Below are 21,499 nucleotides of genomic sequence, written 5' to 3' on the forward strand. Positions count from 1 at the left end.
ATTGGAATTGCTGTTCAGTTGTAGGTACTACAAACTTTAGCTTTATATTTTGTGTATGAAGAAATGGGTTGGAAGCTTGCACCAATTCATGAACATAAAATATTTGGCAAAGTTTTAGAACTGAATTGTAATTTTACAAATGGTCCTAGGTGGGTTTAGTCTTGTTGGTGAGAAATTAATTGTATTAGAGTGAAATATCTATGAGAGCAGTTTATACGACTAGAAAAATGTCATAAGCAGTACTCCAGCAGTGACATCACAAGTGTCAGCAATCTGCTAGCAGATAACAGGCAGGCTTATTTGATGCCAATTATCGTTGAATAACATAGTCAATTCGTATTGACCAGTTGACGCTTGGAAATTGTCAGATTCGGCTCGGAAATGGACTAGAATATTGAAAACTGGCCATGTCCGAGGATCCATCGATTGGGGCCCAAGCGCCTGAGACTCCAGAGGGTGAGCCAGACAACATTTCCCACGATGATAAAAAGTCAGAGAAAAGTAAGCTCAGCATCTATAAAAATTTAGATAAATTTATTAAAAACAATTAAGAAAACATCAAGTTTTATTTTAGTTTGTGTCTTACTGATCATTCCAGGGTTCATAAGTTTCTCGCTTAACTTAACTAAACTAATCATTAAAGTTGTAAAGTCCTAGTATGCTAAGTATTTTTTAAACCAATAAAACAATTCATTTGTCAGCACCTGAATGTCCTTACTTCATTCTTTACATTTTGATCTTGTGGACTCTCAAAATAGGTTGATCAGAAATATATGGAATAATGTTCAAAACCTTATATTGGATATGCTCAGAGTTTTCTTTATCCAACAGTAACCATTCTTCTGATGGCAACGGGAAGCGCCCCAATAATGAAGACGAGAAAATGGGCCATCGAGCCAAACAGAACGGTCAGTTCGATCAACTCATTTGTTAAAAAGTACATCAAGTTGGAGCCGAATGAATCCCTGGTATTTATTTTACTTTATTTAAACAATACAAAACCCTTATGCTACAGGTTGAAAAGCGATTTTTAGCTTGCTTTTACAGAACACGAACTGTAATCTGTAGTATTTTGTTCCAGTATCTTTATGTAAATCACTTCGCACCGGCACCAGACCAGACGATGAAAAATCTTTTCGACTGTTTCGGAACGGACGGCAAGCTTGTCCTAAACTACAGCATCAGTCAAGCATGGGGGTAAATCATAACTACTAAAACTACTAAGTGCTTATTTCAATGTTCTTTATGCATAAAAACAGATTTTAAATGTTGTCATGATATATTGTAAATATGTGTAAATATATACAATTTAATTTTGTACATATCTTTTACATAAATGAAATAAAATTTTCTATCCTGAATTTTTTTTCCTTACTTCGATCTGTGACATTTCTGAAAGTAAATAACTGTAATTCTATCATGATTTACATTTATAAACCCTTCTGCCAGGTAATGCGATTGTGTGTGGACACAACACTTGAAACTGGCCAACACTGCACCCTGAGGACATGTCATGAGAAACCAGCCAAAACCGGCACCCAGTATGAGTGGTTAAAGGATGAGGTCTTAAGCCCTTGGTTCTGGGAGATGGGAAAGTGTAGAAAAGACTCTGGCAGCTCAATTAGGTTGGGTTGAAAGACTTTGTGTGGAACTTTTGGAAGCGAGAATAGATCAGTTTATGTAGATAGTAAGGTTAGACATATGAAGCTTTAACAATTTGTCTAGTGACGTTTGATTGGATGGTTTGGATTTGGACGTTGTGCTCGGCAGAACCACTCTTCATGACCAAAATGGTCGCATTAATGTTGTATACAGTTAATTGAGTTATGAAGGTCAAAACCAATTTTGGCTCATTCATTAAGTTGTTCTCTCTTAAGAATTGTGAGATTACATGTCTGTCCGCTGTCTAGGTCCTGAGTATCTGACTTGACTGTGTCGGTAGTTATTTGTTGATGTACAGTGGAGGAGACAGTTTTTACATGTAAATGTACGCTGAACTTTTTCCTTGTTCCTTCATTTTTTGCACCAGTCTTTAACTCAAAGTATTCTTGGATGATACATGCTTGGATTCTGGTTAAAAGGAAAATTGTATTATCTGAAATCCGAATGATGGTGTATAAATGATACACAGGATTGGACTAAGAATGCTCTCTTGTGGGACACCAGCCGGTATTGGTGTAATATTTTGGTCGTTACTGCACCTTACCCTAAAGCAGTCTGTTAAATAGCATACCAGGATGAGTTAATAAGAAGTAGGAAGGTAGTGTTTAAGTACATAGAGTTTGCCTGGACATCCTACCACATCCATTAATGCACCCAAGCATTGCGCTTTGTTCTTGAGCAGTGGGAAATTTGTGTCAGCCACTCTGAAACCTTGCTGGATTGTGGAATGATTGGGATAGAAGTGGAATTGTTGAAAAGGAATGATTTTATGTGGCTCTAGGCTAGTTATTAAACTTTTGGAACAGGAAAAGGAGTTGGAGGATTTGGGAAAGGATGGAGGATGATGAGTCTATAGGGGGATATGTAGCTGTGGATACTGAGGTTAGGTTTAGGTTATTAGAGGTTGGCTTGTTTACAAACTTGGGCGATCAATGTTGGTCTGTTTTGCTATTTCCATCATTGTCTCGAGTTAATTGTTAAGATTAAGACTTTTTGTAAGAGCCCAAAGCTATACTAAGGACTGCTATTAGGCCTTGCATAGGCCTTCACACCAAAGGATTTTTTTGCTGTTTCTTCTTTCTGGTGATACCTGCACAGTATTCTTTCTGCTGTTCCAAGTGTATACATATGCCTTCACAGACTGCAGTCCTACTATCGTTGTGATTTCTGCATTGGTCCTTTGATGGGTTTGCGCTTTTTGCTAGCTTCTGTCCTGAGATAAATTCCCTTTGAACTGAGGACACCGTTATTTTGTGAGTATGTGTTTTGGCATTCTGAAATTCTACAAAAGGGTTCAGTATCGATACTAGGATAATTTGTCACCCTTTTTATTGCTCCTCTGCCCCTAATGTTTACCTTTTTACCTTAGTCCAGTCACAAACTGCTTTGGACTTCAATATTGATTAGGTAGTTGCCTTTAGTGCCAAATGGCTATCCAAGTAGATGGATGTTCTTTGGTTGGTAGACCCGACCTTTTGATCTTCCTGGTTTTTTAATTTAATTTAAATTCTAGTCCTTGGTTTATTTCCAAATACTAAATCTTGACCCATATTCCCCTTCTCCCAGCCAGGCTATGGCCTTCTGAATGTTTTGAAGTATAGTGGAGATACTTCATGGTGATTTTCACTTTGGGGTTTTGTAAAGCCTTTTGCCATTTTCAGTGAGGCAGCCAAGATAAGATAATGATCAAATTATAGTTTCAACAGCCGCGTATGGAGGAAATCTATTATGATGTTGCATTACTGGAAAAATTATGTAGAAGTATTGAACTCCATTTTATAAAAGAAAAGAGTTAATTCATAGCAACTGTTAATTTTAATGTTATTGTTTGGAAATTATAAAATGTGTTAGGAAGTTTTAATGTGTGTATTCACAATCAGTATAGAAAGATGCCACTCTCTCATTGGTAATGCTTTCCACATTTGTTTACATGATTTTATGCTAGGTTTCTAATAGACTCATCCCTGGCTTCCTCTGCAAAAAAATAAATAAATAAAAACACAAAGAACCATAATTGTCAATGTACTATTCATACCGAATTCAGACTTGGGCGATCTCGGCATATTTTGATTATCGCAGGTGCATTGTTTTTTGCAGTAGCATTTAACCCCTCCAAGAACTGAAAAAATGATTTAAGAGTTACATCAGAGTAGTAAAATATTATTTATGTTATATGTTTCAATTTACTGTTTCCATTTTGGACAATTTTTCCCTTTTTGGCTTTAACTTCTCTTTCCTTGATAGCTTTGTCAAGATCCGATTGTGAACGTTTTTTCTCTTCTTCTGTTGGTTCTTGGTCCCTGAAGCTCTGTTGTGATGTACCACTGCTCTTTCTCAAGAGCTTTCTATAGTGAGATTTAAAAAAAATAAATAAAATATATATTCAGACAGAGTTCATTTAGACAATTGAATTATTTTACTAACTCGCTTTCATCAGATTTAGAAATGGTTGATACTTTATCATCATTTTCTTCATTAGTTATGTTTGCCTCTTCATTAGTGCTTTGGTTCAAATTTGCCTCATCGGCGAGACCAGCCAGATTCGGAGGATCCATAGGAGCTCTCCAAATGAATAATGCACCATCTGCACTTGCAGAAACTACTGTTTTTTGATCTGGAGAAATAGCTACAGCTGTTATGACAGCTCCATGTCCCAAACCTACATGTGTCGGAATTCCTTCTCTATACAGCCAGACCTGGAGGAAAAAAGCTCAGTAAAAACTTATTGAAAGGGTTAAAATTTAAAGCTAACCTTGACGAAATAGTCATTGCCTCCTGACACCATGTACCTTCCGTCTTTAGATATAGCAAGCGTGTTAAGCGCTGCGGATCTTGACCCTTCAACTTCCCTGATCAGAGAACCATCAAAAGTCTCCCAGTAGCCAATGAGTCTGTTTGTTCCTGAGGTAATTAACTGGCAGCCACTTGGATGATACTTTATACAAAGGAAAAGCGTCGTTGAGAACATTATAGCAAGCCTCACATTTTTTCTGTTACGTAAAAAATTAGGTTAAACTTAATTCTCTCTATGCTTATATCAAAAAACAATTGTTTATACATAAACATTAGTTAAACTACCATAAATTTTAAACTCATGCATATAAAAATTTATCATTACACAATATCCCATATAATGCAGGAACCGTCTGTTGAAGAAGAAGCTGCTTCCTTGTCATTCGGAGCAACAGCCACTGATGAGACTGGCCCTTTGTGCTCTTTCAGCACTGCGAGGAGTTTTTGTACATCCTTCCGTACACACCATATGCGTACCTATAAAATAAAAAATAAAAAGCTATATAACTGAAAAACATGTTTTTTCTAGTGATTACAATACCTGTCCTTCAACACCACCAGTAACAAGTTTTTTCCCGTCTTTGGTCATAGCTATTGCCGAAACTCCCTTGCTATGAGCGTCCCTTATAATGTAGATTGGTTTTCCGCTTTGAGGTGTAAAAGCTCTTACAGTTCCATCATTCCACCCTGAAAATTAAATTTTAAAAAGTGAAGGCATATTCCAAAAAGACTAACATTAATACAATACAGTTGCTACTACACCAGGACTTGAAAATTTGTGGTTGCTAAAAAGGCAATAAGCAAGAATAAAAGAATGTTATAACACAGAATCTTAAAAAAACCAAGCCTTCTGATTTGCGTTTTTGTTATTATTATTTACATTTGACAAATAATGATCTACTAAATGATATAAATAATGATATACTAAAGAACACTACAGAATTACACTAGATATTTTTAACACCAATGAATACTTCCCATGTAATAAATGTGGAATTGATAATTGATCTTACTTATGTTAGGTTAGGGCTAGAATTTTGGTTAGGCAGCAGGTTTAGGGTAGGATTGGTTAGGTTAGGTAGGGTTAGGCTCAGGGGATATTGTTAGAAACGGATTAGGGATGGTCTAGGCTTCGTTAGGGGGTTAGGATTTAGGATGGGCTAGGTTAGGATAGGCAGGGTTAACTTGGGGTAAGCGTAAGATTAGGGACTGGTTAGATTAGGTAGGGTTGGGTTTAGGGTAAAGGTTAGAGATGGGTTAGAGTCTAACTTAGGATGATCTATCTTACGTTAGGTAGGTAGGGTTAGGGCTAGGTTGGATTAGGGTTAAGGTTATTGTTTGAGATGAATTGGGGAATATGCAAGGGTTTTCCGTGAAGCAGAGAAGATATGGGAGTGGTTTTTAGAGTTTTTGAAAGCTCACCGGTGACTATGCTTCTTCCGTCGTGAGTGAATAGTAACGAAGAACATGTAAAATTCGGTACGCTGATCCTGAGCAATTCCTTTCCATCCTGAACGCTCCACAGTCGAACGTCGTTCTTCGAAGCTGTTGCGAAGACATCGGCGTATACGCTGAAAACGCATGTAAATTATTGAACATTTAACAATTACTTTTACAAAGCAATTTTTACTTTGGGAACGCGATGTCGTAGACAGCTTCGATGTGGCAGGTGAGGTACAACCGGCATTTAAATGTCTTCAGGTCGATGATGAGTATTTCGCATTTCATGTTTCCTACGATTATGGTTTCGTCCTTTTTAAGCATTTCTAACGAAGTCACAAAAGTTCCGGCGAAGCAGCTTTTCTCCTGTAATTTTCCAATGTGTATGTAAGGTGTTTGGGTTGAAATAAAGATAGTGCTATTTAAAAATTACCACGGCGAACAAGGGAAACGTTGGCGTGGACAGACCTCCTCCTTTTATAAGGTGTCTATCAATTTTTTCTTCTTTTGTTTTTACTAGTTCCACTTTCCCATCACCGGAACCGACAACCAGTCTGTTAGCATCAAGGATCAATAGTGTCCTAACACCTTTAAATAATTTTTTAAATAATTCTATTACATAAGCAAATGATATTTTTAATTACCCAGGACCCACAGATCTATGTCTAGCAGTTTTCTTTTTACTTTAGGGTGTTTTGCATAACAGCCTAAGAGTACCGGTGGAGCCACTGGGTAAAAATTTTCTGGATCTGTTTTTGAAAAGTTGGTTTTTATTTTCATTATATCGCCCGTGCTCGTTCCGCAATAGGCAAATTCATCATCAGGAGTCAACTGGGGCAAAAATGTTTAAAGTTATTCACGTCGGAAGTTGGAACAACCATTTCAAACAGTTTACCTTGATTGTAGTGACTTTTCGTCTAATTTTGCCCATCTGAACAGGAAGACCTGATACAGTCCTTTTCCCAGGGCATAGTGTCCACAGTTTGAGCGTGTAAACTCCTCCAGTCATAAAACACAAGTTGCGGGTGTTTGATACGCCTATCGTCAACGCGTCTCCTGCGTTTTGGTTCGAAGAGAACACGCCTGGAGAAAGTTTTTCCTTCAGGCAAAACATTTCGCGATACGGTCACGTGAATATTTACCACAAACGGCGTCCAGGGTCTCTATGTCAAACACGACAACGTTAGCATCGTCTTTTCCTCCTAGTGAGATGATATAACGCTCGCAGACGGAAAAAGCAACGTTCTCGACTCTAACTTTATGCGATTCGTGCGACATCTTGATCGTACCGGAGTCGAAGTTCCAGACGAAGACAGGCGCCTGTAACACCATCGGGTTCAATACGGCCTAACAACTGCAGAAGAAGAAATCATACCCTGAATCCCATGTGATTGACTTGACCGGCTGCGACGAACTTTCCACTCTTGGACACCGCGATCGACGTGATGACATTGTTGGGACCTTCGAGGTACCGGTTCGTTTTTGTCGCCAGACTGTGGATTGCTACTTTGACACCAAACGGGTAGATTAAGTGCTCGCCATCAGGGTGGACGTTAAGTCCTTTCATAGCATTACCTAAGTACATAAATGAAACGTACTTGAACATATTATCTAATGAATCAAAGCATGCCATATAAAAAATGATTTTCCGAGTGTTTTTCAATGCATAAGGGATTAAAAAACACCAAAATAGTAACAATACAATATTACACAAGAATACAAATGCAAACAGGGTAAAATATGTAAACAACAACCATAAAAACAAGATAATAGGTAAACTTTGTAGAAAATATTGTAGAAGACGTTCGGTCATGCATCAGATGCATCGATAAATGTGTTTACAGATTCAATTTTTGTAAATAATAATAATATTATCTTTTATCTTGATAATATATCGTAAAGAATGACGTTTGGTTACTTTAAAAAAGAAAAAACTATTAAAAAGAATACAAAATCTGAAATAACACAGTCCACCAAACAATGAAAAAATAACTTTTATAAAGATAATTATTCAGAAATCGTGAGATGCGGTCTGGTATGATGTAGGTTTCAGAAAAACATTTTCTTTATCGTGCCAACGTTTCAATCTTTATTGAGATCATCTTCAGGGCTCAAAGACTCAAGACAAACACTTTGAACCCTGAAAATGATCTCAATAAAGATCGAAACGTTGGCACGTTGGGGGCATATTCTGGGCATAATCAAAAACCTTGAAACGCAGATAAAAGCAAAAACATATAAAAATAAAGAGTAAATCACTTAACAGACCAAAAACCAAAAACGTAACAACCCAAAGACACTACATTCATACAAATAATACATTCATACACTTAAATACATCCATACAGTACACTCATTCCGTTTGGTCGGTGGAGTACTTGATATTCTTCCACCGAAATATACTTAAAAATTGGGGTCGATGGGGTACTTTTATAAATATTCCGCCTCGACCCCGAACACACACTCTTACGCTCTCATCGTTCGAGGGGTGATGATGACGTTATATTTCACCCTCACCCCTCGCCATTCACGCTAATAAATACACGCACTCAGACAAAACATATAGACACACAACACATAAGACATATTATATACAATAAAAAAACCCAATTTCCCCAAAAAAAGCGGAACAGGGGACTGAAACTCGCTACCGTATTCGAGAACTCTTCTTAAGTCCGGCGGCATGCCTACACGCTCTCTGTATGGAGCCAAGGCATGACACGCCTCTATTATGTGGGACACATCGAGCAACCTTTCTCTACCAATACCTTAAATACAGATTAACTAATTGAAAGATAATATTTGGTCAAGTGGACCACAAAAACTAATGAATTTATCTATTTCTGATGTGAAACTAGTCTTTTACTGATTGCATCATTTGTTGTCTAAATTTTGAGTTTTCACCTTTTGAATTTTCCTTCCTTTTTGGCATTTTTCAAGTGTCGTGTAATATATTTGTTTTTCGGCAACAAATGAAATGGCCACTTGGTTGAGATAAAAAGTCAGTGTCACAAGCGGGATTCGAAGTTGGTGTCCGGGTCGAAATCACGATAGCTCAAGTGGTAGAGTAGCGGTGTATTTAGTTTCGTTTCTGTTCTTCGTTGAAAAAAAAAAATTCAACTTAAATTGGTGGTAAAAATATTTTAAATCTAGAACGTTGGTCATTTTTTTTGACCTAAACGCACCATTTATTTTTATTACATATATTTCAATTCCGGGCCATGTACCTGGCCCCTCTTCAAAGCATTCTACAAATAGAATATTTTATTATAATAAACAATTTTTTTAAATTTCAAAGTTGGTATTTATTCATTATAACCAAATATTGTAGCTTTGAAGAGGGACCAGGGACGTGGCCTGAAATGGATTATCAATTGAAATATATGGCATAAAAATAAAAGGTGTGTTTAGTTCAAAAAATACCAAATATTCTAGATTTCTCGAACAGTTTTTCAGATGAATTAAGAAATGCGTCTGGATGGATCAGATACATGGAAAATACACTGAGCAGGGACATTGGGGGAACAAATTTTATAAATCATCCTTGTATTTTATTTTGATTTTTAAAAAGATTTTAACTATTCCTACTTGTATTGAATTATCATTTCATTGCAGTCCTATTTTTTAAATAATCTAACAAGTAAAGTATACAAAATGAAGAAATTTTTAAAATTTTTGCGTAAATTTGAAATTTATCTCGATTCGCAATCACCTGCGTTTTCTTTGCCTCCCGTATAGTTATTCTTTCAAATACGATGTTTTTTGTATTTTATACGTCGAAAATTAAATATGAGCTTGTTTTTATGTAAGTACTTTAATCCTGCCATGAGGTTCAAGGACTTAAATTGTCTGCTTGAACAAGTCCAATAAATCATCAAACGTGATGACATCTAGAGGCAATAAGTATACATAAATTTAATTTTAAAGAGTGGCAGTGCTTTTTAAATAGTGGGAACGCTAATTTCTGTTCAAATAAGATTTTTTTAATTTTAACAATTGGTAAGACGATAGGCTTTTGTCTCTCAGCACATTAACCTACTTAAACCCAAGCGGTAAACGGAACTTTGTGACCGTGGAAATAATCGGTGTTCGAGTTGTTCAAAAACCGGCCAGGTCGGGGCAAAGTGGACGATATGAAACGAAGGACATACCGTCGAAGCCGATGATAGATCTCAACTCCAAATCGCGTACGTCTTCGAGTTCGTCCATCGCCTTCCTATTTCAGAAAATCAACGTTCAAAAAGGGCAAACTGACAAGTCACAAAGCCGGCAGAGACGAGAAATCCTTGTTAACAAAACAAAAACTCAAACACTACTTGGATACGGCACCGTCGCCTTGACGACCACGTGGAGATAAAAACAGGTTTTTTAAACATACAATGAAAAATACAAATTAAATACACTGTCCGTTTGTTTTATTTACTTCGGTATCTAGTTTATTTTTAATCGTAGTGGCTAGTTTTATCGACGAATTTCACTCTTACAATTGAGTAACATACTCGGAGTAGAGTTCTTAGATTTCGAGCTTCGGTATGTTTTATGCTTTATATTTGCAAGTACTTAGTTAAGTTTTGAATATGTTAAAAACAAAAATAAATAAATTCACCCTAAAAAAAATCGATATTTGTCGATACATTTTCCTTTTGAAGAGATATAATCCATGATCTGGAAAGAGCAGATCTTCCTTTTAAAAACAGAAACTATTGATCAAAGTTGAAAATATAATGTAATAAATCTATTTAAGCTATTTTATATATTGAGAGATTTTTTTCTCGACTCGAGGTCTGATGCGTGATATACCTTGTAAATAGCTCATTTCCGATCAGTTTTGCTCTATCAGACGTTTTTATGTTTTTCGACAATTTCAACATTTTGACAGGCCAAAGTAATGAGTACAGGCAGACCTGGAAGAACGTCCTAACTGTAATTATTATACAAAAATATTTCCTCTTAATAGATGGCACCCTTCTAAAATTGTCTTTGTAAACCGTGTATGGCATATTCTGAGTCAAGCAAGAACGACAGCTTTTACTTAATACGCTTGTTAATCTATATCAGAAAGACCATTGAACACTAGGATATTATAAAAGCCTTTGTCCTCCGCAATTTTCTACGTTCTGTCGTTTCCAAAAATGACCACCAGAAAAGACCGAAATCCGGGATTTAGGCGAGTCGTTAAAGTCTAATTTTACCATTGTTTCAAACGTCTAATGCACTTTCATTCATACATTATTTTTTAAGGTCAAAAGCTTGGTTAAGTAGTTGACAATCGACATAAGTCAGTAGTAATTCATTCGTGTTCATATGCAAAACACCTTTAAGTTTTTAGGTATAGTTAAGTGCTAGTTATGATTGGGTTAGGCAGGGTTCGGTATTAGGTTAATTTTGAATATTGTGAAATACTACAAGTTGTTTCGCTCCGGCTTAAGATAAATCTGATCCGTCTGATAGATTTGGCCAAAACTTTTTCATAACTTGTTTTGTGATTTTGGAGAAAACATCTGCGGATATCGGTATGTAGCTTAGCTTGCGCCGGTGACAAATGAAGATTGAATATCTGTTATTCTGTATACCAGGTTTTCTAACTTGGTGGCTGTGGTGGGCATTCAAATCCCATTTTGTGGTCGATCCGTGATTGGTATCATTCGAATCCTTGTAAAAAGTGAAATGATCCGCGGAGGTGTACTCTTTCCTGGTAGAGATCACATCGACCAGTAGAATAATAGAACTACTTGGGACACCGTCATCAGAATTTATGATGCGGCTGCAACCCACTTGGAATTATCACTTGGTTAGGAATTATGTGGAGAACCGGCCACGCTATTCCGGGTTTCCATTCGACAAACTTTTTCCTGATGTGCTTTTCCCATTAGACTCTATTGACAACAGTCGTCTTAAAGCAAGCCAAGCTGACTTGCTCTCACAGATGCTAGTTATCGATCCGGAAAAGAGAATTTCCGTTACATCAATGTTTGGTACGATGAAGGAGAAGTCAATGCTCCTGCACCTAGTCCACTCAGTAGACGAACGTGAACATTCAGTTGAACAGTGGAAGGAGCTTATATACCAAGAAGTCATGGAGTATGAACACTCACACAATGGTAGCCAACAACCTCGTCCTTCTGCGTCGGCCGAGGACGAATCGGCAGCTTCAAGAGGTAGAGCTGTTACAAAATTCGTGCTTGTCATTTGTCATTTATCATCGAACGTTCTGGCCTGATCGAGGGTTGTTTTCAAAAGCTGGTCTTATGAGCAATGCAACATCTCCGCCCATAACCTCAACTGCAGAAATTTCTTCTATTATCTTGTTATTTACAGGCGATTTTAATGAGTCTTTTATGGTCGAAAAGATTTGACACTTATTCGAGCGTTTTTGCTAGCCATATTAGCCGAGAAACAAATATTCTAAGCAATTTAAGTAATTTTTTAAAATCCGTATTTCTACCTTTTGTATGCATGTATTTTAAAAATATATATCAATTTGTAAAGAGATGGATCGACCTTGTGTAGAATTGTATGTGTGATAATCAGATCACAGAAACATGAACTTCATGCCAAGTTTTCGTTTAATTTGTAAACATATTCTGGGCCTAATACGAAAAAATGTATAAACTATATTACAATTAATTAAGGTTTTTAGTTGAGATGAAAAAAAAGTTAATGGCACGAGCGGGATTCGAACCCACGATCTTCGGCTAGATACGCCGCTGCTCTACCACTTGAGCGTAAGGTGGGTTGAGATAGGAAGTTGATGTCCGAGTGGATCGAGGTCACGATAGCCGAAGATCGTGGGTTCGAATCCCGCTCGTGCCATTAACTTTTTTTCATCTCAACTAAAAACCTTAATTAATTATAATGCAATAATTGGTCAAGCGGACCACGAAATTAGTGAATTTAATGTATAACTATAGTCGAATTGATAATTGATATATGCAGATGTAGCAAAATAGCATATAAAAACAACAATTAAAATATCAAAAATACTAAAACCAATTTAAATTAATCGCATTGTTGAAAAATAATTTCTCTATGATTGTTTTTATTATTGTTGCTATTTTAATTGTTGTTTTTTTATGTTAGAAAATGTTGTGAATTACCAATTCGACTATAATTATACATTTTTTCGTATTAGGCCTTGAAGATGTTTACAAATTAAACGAAAGCTTGGCATGAAGTTGGGAATTTCAATGGTTCTGTGACCTAATACCTGATTATCACACGTACAAATATATCAGTTTATTTTAAAAAAATCTATAATATGAAAATAATATGCAGGATTGTATTAAAAGAGAGTAAACACTTAAAATTTTATAAAAACCAAAAGACGCCTTCTTAAAAAAAGCAATCCGGATTCATACTAACTTTTTAAATTATTTTATCAGCTTATGCTTAATTATATAAATACTCAATTAATTATACACAATTTTTTCGAAATGAAAAATTTGTGTCACAGACGGGATTCGAACCCACGACTTTCGGCTATATGAAGCCGCGATTTGCTTACAATTGGAATAAAACGGGGAGTCGAAATGAGAAGTTTGTGGCATGGACGATCGAAGTCACGGTAGCTCAAGTGGTAGAGCAGCAGTATTGAGCCGAAAGTCGTGGGTTCGAATCCCGCCTGTTACACAAATTTTTCATTTCGAAAAAATTGTGTATTGAGTACAAATTATAAATACATATGAAATATAAATACAAATAAAAATTGAGTACAATCCGGATTCGTTTTCAAAACCTTTAAATACGAATTTTCAACCCAATAAAAAATGTAAACAAAGGTTTTTGCTGGATTTTTTGTGGGGAAATTTTTGTCGCTGATGTCCAGTGTGGCACTTAAAAATTTGTAACATCTTGGATTTTTCCAAATTCAACGTCAATAGTTTTGTTAGAAAGCGGAATGTATTCTTTTCTAGCATCTAAATTTTATTGAATGATATTGGGTTGTCCGGAAAATAATGCAGGATTTTAAGTTTTCATTAAAAAAATCTATATAAAATATTCTGTTTACGTTTACAGGATTACTCATTTGTATGAATGTCAACACTTATTAATCCTCTTCCAAATGATATTGTTTGTTTACCCNTTGATTAAAGAACATTGCTTTAAAGTAACTAGTTTCTTTTTTTTTTGTTTAATACCAAAATCCTGCATTATTTTCCGGACAACCCAATAATTCAATAAAATTAAATTCACTAATTTCGTGGTCCGCTTGACCAATTAATATATTAATTTAATTAAGGTTTTTAGTTGTGATAAAAAAGTCAATGGCACGAGCGAATTGAAATTGAAAATTGAAAAATGGCAAAAAGGAGGGAAAATTCAAAAGGTGGGGTTGAGATGGGAAGTTAGTGTCCGAGTGGATCGAGGTCACAATAGCACAAGTGGTAGAGCAGCGGCGTATCAAGCCGAAGATCGTGGGTTCGAATCCCGCTCGTGACACTGACTTTTTTATCTAAACTAAAAACCTTAATTAATTGTAATTCAATAAAATTTAGATTTAATGCCATTATAAGTAAGAAAAATAAAGACACGGGAAACCTAAACTCCTAAAGCGTTTTATTTTATTTCTGAATCTAATTTATTTACAGAAAGAGATTTTGTGCCCTTTAATTTAGTTTATAGTTCTAAAACCCTGTGATATTTCTGGTGGATTGATGGAGCCCTATAGTTATCACTATTTTCGTGATTGTCGCAAAAATCGGACAAAGAAATTTTTTTTTACTTTCTAAACTTATGTTAATGGGAGTTTCAATCTTTCTGTGACCAAATACCTGATTATCACACATAACAATATATCAGTTTATCTTTAAAAAAAATAGAAAATGAAAATAGTATGGAGATTGTATTAAATGAGATTAAATACATAAAATGCTACAAAAACCAAAAGAAGCTATCAGTAAAGTACTCTAAAAAATATTTTTATTGAAAAAAGCAATTCGGGCTTGCTCTTTTCACTCACTCACTCACTCACTCACTCTCTCTCTCTCTCTTTCTCNTATATATACATTTTGCGAGGGTTTGCAACAGCAGAGGTCCTATAAACCCTCAGGGTGCCGGTGTTTATGAAAAAAAGCCCATTTGTAAGTATGCAGGGCCGCTGGATTCGAACCCGGGACCTTTAACTTACAGTGATGAGCGCCGTGTCATCGCCTAAACCGTTACGGCCACCGACGCCCCCTTCTTCTATAGTTATCACTATTTTCGTGATTTTCGAAAAAATCGAAGAAGGAAAAATGTATTTTTACTTTCCATAAATTTGTATTCAGAGTTTTTTTTTGGTTCGAAAAACTTATATAATTTATAATTTAAGCAACATTGATTGCTTGGTCAGAAATTTCGTATTATATTCGCCCAAGCCTTTTGTCTTACGTTTTTACTTTTACCTTAAGCGCTGTGTCAAAGTCTAAACCGAAGTCCCTAAGGAAACTTTAAATCCCGATTTTCGCTTCAAATATTATATTTTCGATTGCAAAATGAAATGCAAATATGATGTCAACCAATGGGTTTATTATAAAAATGAGAGGTTGACAAACATAGAAAATTATACTTGAAACATTATTGTTCATTGGCCTGCAAGTTCTACTACACCGTTAGATGAAAACAAAACGAATAACTCAGTAATCCAAAAAATACACAAAAACGCTTGATTCTCTTTTTACCCGAAATTTAAGATACCTAAAAATGAACAAAAAGAGAGAAAAACACCTAGAATTAATCTCTGAATATGGCGAAAGAAAAAAAAATAAGTCTGCAAGATCTGACGGGCTTTTGATCATGCTTATTAATAATTATATTCACTAATTTCGTGGCCCGCTTGACCAATTAAATCATTACAATTAATTAAGGTTTTTAGTTGAGATGAAAAAAAGTTAATGGCACGAGATGGATTCGAACCCACGACCCTCGGCTAGATACGCCGCTGCTCTACCACCTGACCTATCATGACCTCGATCCGCTCGGATATCAACTCCCCATCTCAACCCAACCTTATGAGTTTTGAAAAATGGCGAAAGGAGGGAAAACTTCGGGTTCGAATCCCTCTCGTGCCATTAACTTTTTTTCATCTCAACTAAAAACCTTAATTAATTGTACTTATTAATAATAACTTTGAGGTATAATAAATATAGAGATAAGTTTACCTTCAAGTTTTCTTAAAAAATATATAAAATAAGGTGATTTTCCTTTAATCAGACATACTTTCCCTTCTGACCTGTTAGATTTCCTTCACAAAACATGACAGGCGCTTATTAATGATAAGTAAGGATTTGCCCTTGAATTTTTTTAATGTAATTTTATTAAACTTTTGCCAGAGAACAAAATCTCGTTGTTTTTCGTATTAGCCCTGAAGATGTTTACAAATTAAACGAAAGCTTGGCATGAAGTTGGGAGTTTCAATGTTTCTGTGACCTAATATTTGATTATCACACATACAATACGTCAGTTTATCTTTTAAAAGACTAGAATATGAAAATAGTATGCCGAATTGTATTAAATGAGAATAAATACATAAAATGTTACAAAAACCAAACGATGTTCTCAGTGAAGTAGGCTAAAAAACATTTTTATTGAAAAAAGCAATTCGTTTTATGAACCTTTTAAACACCTAGAATTAACCTCTGAAGTTGGCGAAATTTGATGAACTTAGGTTTGGTCATGCTTATTAATAATTTAATAATAACTTTGAGATATAATAATATGGATATAAGTTTATCTTCAAGTTTTCTTTAAAAAATATATAAAATAAGGTGATTTTTGTTTAATGAGACATACTTTCCCTCCTGACCTGTTTGATTTCCTTCACAAAAATGACAGGCGCTTATTAATGATAAGTAGGTGATTTGGCCTTTGAATTTTTTTAATGTAATTTTATTCAATTTTTACCAGAGAACAAAATCTCGTTGCCAGAAGGTAGTTTGTTCAGGCAATGTTACAAAGGGACTTTTTCAAATTAGGGATTTTATTATTGGGAATAACAGCCATCGCATTTTTCGTGTTTTTGTTGACAAGTCGATTATACATCGAAGCGTTCTGCTTCGCTTCGGGATGCGGACTTATGTGTTTGCTCCAGTGGTGCGCGGAGCAAAAGTGCAAGGTAGGACTTCTTGAAGTAAGCCCCTTTTTCGACAATTAACCCAATTGAGATTTCAGGACGATTACAGGCGTTGTGACGGCTTTCGGGAAGGACGCGAGGTCAGGTACGCGAGGCAGTACCGACGGCCGTACGACGCCGAGCTGGGCAGCAAGTCCCAAGAAGGGATCAAGTGCTGCCATAGGGAACTACGGGCCAACTTGAGAAGTTGCGATTGTCAATGCGAGAAAAAGGAAGTCGAGACAAAGTTGACTTCATCCAAGGAATTAAAGGACGAGCCGAGAAAAGCCAAATCAAAATCACGCATGTCTTCGAAATCGAGCTCAAGGAAAAAGTCGAGAAAGTCCAGAAAGTCTAAAAAAGAGAAAAAAGAGAAAAGAAATAAATTGTCCGCGTAACATTTGGAACTTTGGCCGTATAATGTACCAGCAGAACAGTTAAACGTTATAATTTTTTTTCTTTTACGGTAAACGAAGGAAATAAACTTTTTGATTTATTATTCTGTAATTATAACAGATAAAAAACCTGGCTTTGCTTATTTTGAAAATTTTTACACAATTTTCCAAATATAAACTAAGGTTCAAAAATTAAGAACCAACTATAAAAATAGCCTTTTTCAGTTTTTTTAAGGAATTCTGTAATTTGTTCGAATGTACGTTAGAAAATTTTAAAAAAGGTTACTCTGGCATTAAAGCATTATCATGTAAAAAAGTCTCGTTAAAATTCAGTCAGAATTCATCCCTAATCTCCAAAACCCAGGAAACACAACAACCTTGTAATATCATGGGTACCAGGATAAAAGGGAATTTTGGGATCGAAAAAGCAGACATACTGATCAGAGGAGGATCTGCAAGATCATATATACTCCATGAACCTATTTTTGGGATAAAAAAACAAAACAAGGTCGTCTATCACAGAAAGGACCCAAAAAAGCAAAAGGAGAATTGGATAAACTCTAGAGGTGCTAGATACAGTAAAGTTATGCTACGACAACCCTCTCCAAGTCTCATTGCTACAATTGAGAAGGACGCATATGGGCATATTCAATCATGACCTTATTTGTAGGTTATGAAATGAGGATGAAGAAACAAGAATCAAAATAATTTTTGATTTTCTTGTGTTAGGTTTTCCATTGTTTTCTCATTTTCATTTTTTCTGTATCTTATATTCAAAGGTTTTAGTACAAAAAGGTTCAGGATGGAGTGTGACACCTCTTTTCTTGCTACGGCAATCACATCTTCATCTGCCTGCCTTGAAGTTTGACAGTGGAAAATGACTGTCTAAAGTAATAATGCATCAAGTTTGAAAAATATAAACTAAGATTCAAAAATTAAGCTAATGTTTTTCAAAATTGACGTCAGGAAAAAATTTACCATTTTTCCAAACTTAACAAAAGCGTACCTGTTTTTGATCGGTCGGCAAATAGGCCATCTTTCTAAAACGAATACAAGGTTCACTTTATAAATTTCTTAAAATAAATTATAAAATTTTAGGTATGTTTATGCGGAAAAAATTTCATTGGTTGATTTGACAGATATTGTTGATCTGTCCCACAAAAACTCAACCTAAATCTGTAAATCTAGTCAAATCTGTTTTTTAATTGATCCTTAAAAAGGACATAATATAGCACAGACTGCTAAAGAGTAAAACTGCGGATGAAGAATCGGATCATCGTCCACTTAAGAAATGCCCAGCAACATGCAGATAAAATGACATCGCTTTTCAATTAATAAATATAAGGATCCCGGTGTAAAGATTTTTTATTGCCACAGTAAAAATGTGTTTTTTAAATTACATGTACCAATTTTTGATACGATTTGAAAAACTAGATTTTTATATTATAAAACTATATTAGTTGCGAGATATTTCAATTCGAAGGTTGTGGGAATTTCATACTTTTAACTTTTAAAATAATCTAAAAATTTTGTTTGTGAAAATGTATCAAAGCTTTGTAAGTCTCTTTATTTGAAAAAAAAAGTTTTTCCTATAAATCGCCTGGAGAACCACCCGGTATTCGTGTTTTTGATTTTTTCTTTTAATTTTCTATTGCGCTCTCTTTTCAATTAATCGTTTGAATTAGTTTTGAAAGTAGTATTTTTTCTAATACGACTAAAAAATAATTTATCTAAATCTATTGGTATATCTTATATCTTATTTAATGTACCTTTTTCCTAATTTTTTCTTGAGTCTGTATCTTTGTTTGCAGATTATTTATTCAAAGAAAAAATAATTGGTCGTGTAGAAAGATAACGTCTCCGAGAGTGAACAATGTGCACGAGGTATTAAAATTGACCCAGCATTATTTTAATTATTAAAAAAAAAAATCTTTGTACAGGTTTGGTAACTTCCAGACTATTTTTACCTATGGTATTATCACCGGATCGACTTTTTTAATGTTGGCTTTGAAATATGGACCGTTGGAAGTGATTTTCGTCCTTGTTCTTTTCGGAGTTGTTTTGTACTCGATTGTCTTCTTCATACGGGAAGAAAGAAGGCTGCAAGGAGTGATTATAACAAAATGTAGATTTTTATATATATTTCCATTCTAACCGGTCAATTTCTAGGCTCTGAACACTGTTTTCTCAAAGCTGTGCCTGTTTCGAAATGAGTGCGCCTGGAGAAAATGCTGCGACGACGACGTTGAATCAGAAAATTTTAACTGCGGCAGGAGAAAGGAGCTTTTAATTAACGATTGTGCTTGCAAAGAGAAGAAACCAAAAATTAAAAAATGCGCTAAGGTTTTAGACAGAAAATGTTATAGCGATATCGATAAGGTTTTAGAAGAAAGAGAGAAACAGTGCTCTAGATCCGACAGCGTTTGCAAAAAAGTCGATTCTGATATCAGCGTTTACAAAGCAAAAAGAACCACAAGAGAACTTAGTTCGTTAAATATTGAATGTCTGAAATACGCCAAGTACGACTGCTGTTCTAGTTGCGATTCGACTTGTACTTTTCGGCAGAAACGTCTTGAAATTTATAAACTGATACAAACCCTTATCGACCTGGACCACCAATGTTCGTGTCCGGAGAGCGTGGAATTTTTGAAAGGCTTGAAGCAATTCGTAACGTGCGACGTCAACAATAAAACACCGATGGAATGGTGGGAGGAGTACCAAACCCTTAAAATCCCACCTTCATGCTGTAATCTGAACTGGTACATGACCCTCGAACGGGCAGGGCAGTACGGTGTCGTCTGTAACATGCATAGAAATGAAAATGTAAGTTTGCTTTTTTTGTACATTAAAAATAGCTAATCTCTTCTTTCATTCTTTCTCTTTCTATCTATCAATCAATATCTCTATTTTTCATCCCTCTATCTCTCTTAATTTCTTTCTTTCTCTCTCTTGTCACTCATTGTCATTAAAATTATCTCCCTTTTCTGTTAAAATAATTTTTTTGTTGTTGTTGCACAAGTGTCCACAGGAGGAGAAACCTGTTACGACAAAATGTGATAACGGACAACCTTGTGGTGAGATCTTTGACCAAAAGTCGCAAAAAGTTAAAAAAAGCAAGAAAGGTAACCGGCGGTTTGGTAATTGGTTCAAAAGGAGGAAACCTAGAAAGAAGAAATCGAATACGACTTAGAAAAAAAAAATTGCACCTTTCGATAGCAATACATAGATAGTAATATAATGTGATTTTTAACCCTTATTGAATTTTATTGTTTCTAGGCTTAACACGAGAACTGACTTTTTAGTAGAGGGCGCCCTTTTTCGCGCACCCCCACGAGTTGGTTATATCCTACATAACCTTTATATTGCTCTTCAGTTCAGATTTTCTTTGCACACGAGTCGAAAACTTTTCCTTTTCAGGCATCCACAATCATTAATAATAATTACGTTCGTAACAAAATATCTCTGTATTATTATTTAACCGGGTATACTTCCTAAATAATAGTGCCTCCTGAATAAAGTTGATGGTGTGTCAATATCCAATTAATACGGCCTAAGGTGGGCTTAGTATTAGCGTATGTATGGCACTTGGTACAGAGGACTAAGAGAGACAAGTGTGACGTGGAGATATTTATCCGGATCTTCAGAAAATATCAATTACCTCCATCGATTAAGTTGACAGTGGAATCACCCAACTTTGAAGAAGGTGCTCCAAGTTTTTCTGGAAGCGGGGATTTTCATCATGTCGCAATCAAGAAGCTTAAATGGATATTCATTCTTAGGATAGTTTAGCTTGTAATAAAATCATTTCAATTAATTAAGGTTTTAGTTGAGATAGCAAAGTGAGTGTCACAAGCGGGATTCCAACCCACGACCTTCGGCTAAGTACGCCGCTGCTCTACCACTTGAGCTGACGTGACTTCGATCCACTCGGACACTAACTTCCCATCTCAACCCCACCTTTTGAATTTTCCCTCCTTTTTGCCATTTTTCAAATAGATTACTAGACATTTGAAAAATGGCAAAAAGAAGGAAAATTCAAAAAGGTGTGTTGAGATGGGAAGTTCAATTCTTCATTCGCATTTTCACTCTTTAACACTCTGTTCTGTATTTAATAACTTTG

At 35.5% G+C, this 21,499-nt stretch overlaps 4 protein-coding genes across 6 annotated transcripts in view; 3 read left to right on the forward strand and 1 right to left on the reverse strand.

Moving 5' to 3' along the window:
• Window positions 1-286: 286 nt before the first annotated feature.
• Window positions 287-1,320, forward strand: LOC106665048 (autophagy protein 12-like). The gene is made up of 3 exons (XM_014391248.2): window positions 287-501; window positions 832-968; window positions 1,082-1,320. The coding sequence occupies exons 1-3, from the start codon at window positions 408-410 to the stop codon at window positions 1,199-1,201; spliced, it is 351 nt and encodes a 116-aa protein (XP_014246734.1). The 5' UTR covers window positions 287-407; the 3' UTR covers window positions 1,202-1,320.
• Window positions 1,321-3,458: 2,138 nt separating this feature from the next.
• LOC106664115 (cilia- and flagella-associated protein 52) overlaps window positions 3,459-21,499 on the reverse strand; it is a 56,148-nt gene continuing 38,107 nt past the window's right edge. The window contains exons 1-15 of one of the 3 annotated variants that reach the window (XM_024228520.1): window positions 19,977-20,055; window positions 7,271-7,470; window positions 7,038-7,215; window positions 6,791-6,978; window positions 6,540-6,726; window positions 6,329-6,483; window positions 6,086-6,261; window positions 5,878-6,026; window positions 4,997-5,142; window positions 4,781-4,932; window positions 4,415-4,652; window positions 4,087-4,358; window positions 3,850-4,007; window positions 3,698-3,781; window positions 3,459-3,636 (exon numbers count right to left, since the gene is read on the reverse strand). In XM_024228520.1, coding sequence (XP_024084288.1) covers window positions 3,599-3,636; window positions 3,698-3,781; window positions 3,850-4,007; window positions 4,087-4,358; window positions 4,415-4,652; window positions 4,781-4,932; window positions 4,997-5,142; window positions 5,878-6,026; window positions 6,086-6,261; window positions 6,329-6,483; window positions 6,540-6,726; window positions 6,791-6,978; window positions 7,038-7,215; window positions 7,271-7,462 — 2,313 coding nt within the window. In that variant the 5' untranslated portion in view covers window positions 7,463-7,470; window positions 19,977-20,055 and the 3' untranslated portion in view covers window positions 3,459-3,598. Of the gene's footprint in view, window positions 3,637-3,697; window positions 3,782-3,849; window positions 4,008-4,086; window positions 4,359-4,414; window positions 4,653-4,780; window positions 4,933-4,996; window positions 5,143-5,877; window positions 6,027-6,085; window positions 6,262-6,328; window positions 6,484-6,539; window positions 6,727-6,790; window positions 6,979-7,037; window positions 7,216-7,270; window positions 7,471-10,046; window positions 10,301-19,976; window positions 20,056-21,499 lie in introns of those variants that run through there. The other 2 variants (XM_014389554.2, XM_024228519.1) reach the window with 2 other exon arrangements.
• Window positions 10,309-20,635, forward strand: LOC106664123. Its single transcript, XM_014389564.2, has 5 exons — window positions 10,309-10,425; window positions 19,191-19,263; window positions 19,320-19,488; window positions 19,549-20,202; window positions 20,399-20,635. The coding sequence occupies exons 2-5, from the start codon at window positions 19,253-19,255 to the stop codon at window positions 20,567-20,569; spliced, it is 1,005 nt and encodes a 334-aa protein (XP_014245050.1). The 5' UTR covers window positions 10,309-10,425; window positions 19,191-19,252; the 3' UTR covers window positions 20,570-20,635.
• LOC112127466 (stress-activated protein kinase JNK-like) lies at window positions 11,643-12,176 on the forward strand. The gene has a single exon (XM_024228523.1). The coding sequence runs from the start codon at window positions 11,651-11,653 to the stop codon at window positions 12,113-12,115; it is 465 nt and encodes a 154-aa protein (XP_024084291.1). The 5' UTR covers window positions 11,643-11,650; the 3' UTR covers window positions 12,116-12,176.

This window comes from Cimex lectularius, unplaced genomic scaffold (assembly GCF_000648675.2).
Source record: "Cimex lectularius strain Harlan isolate CLEC.00 unplaced genomic scaffold, Clec_2.1 scaffold220, whole genome shotgun sequence".
Lineage (NCBI taxonomy): Eukaryota > Metazoa > Arthropoda > Insecta > Hemiptera > Cimicidae > Cimex > Cimex lectularius.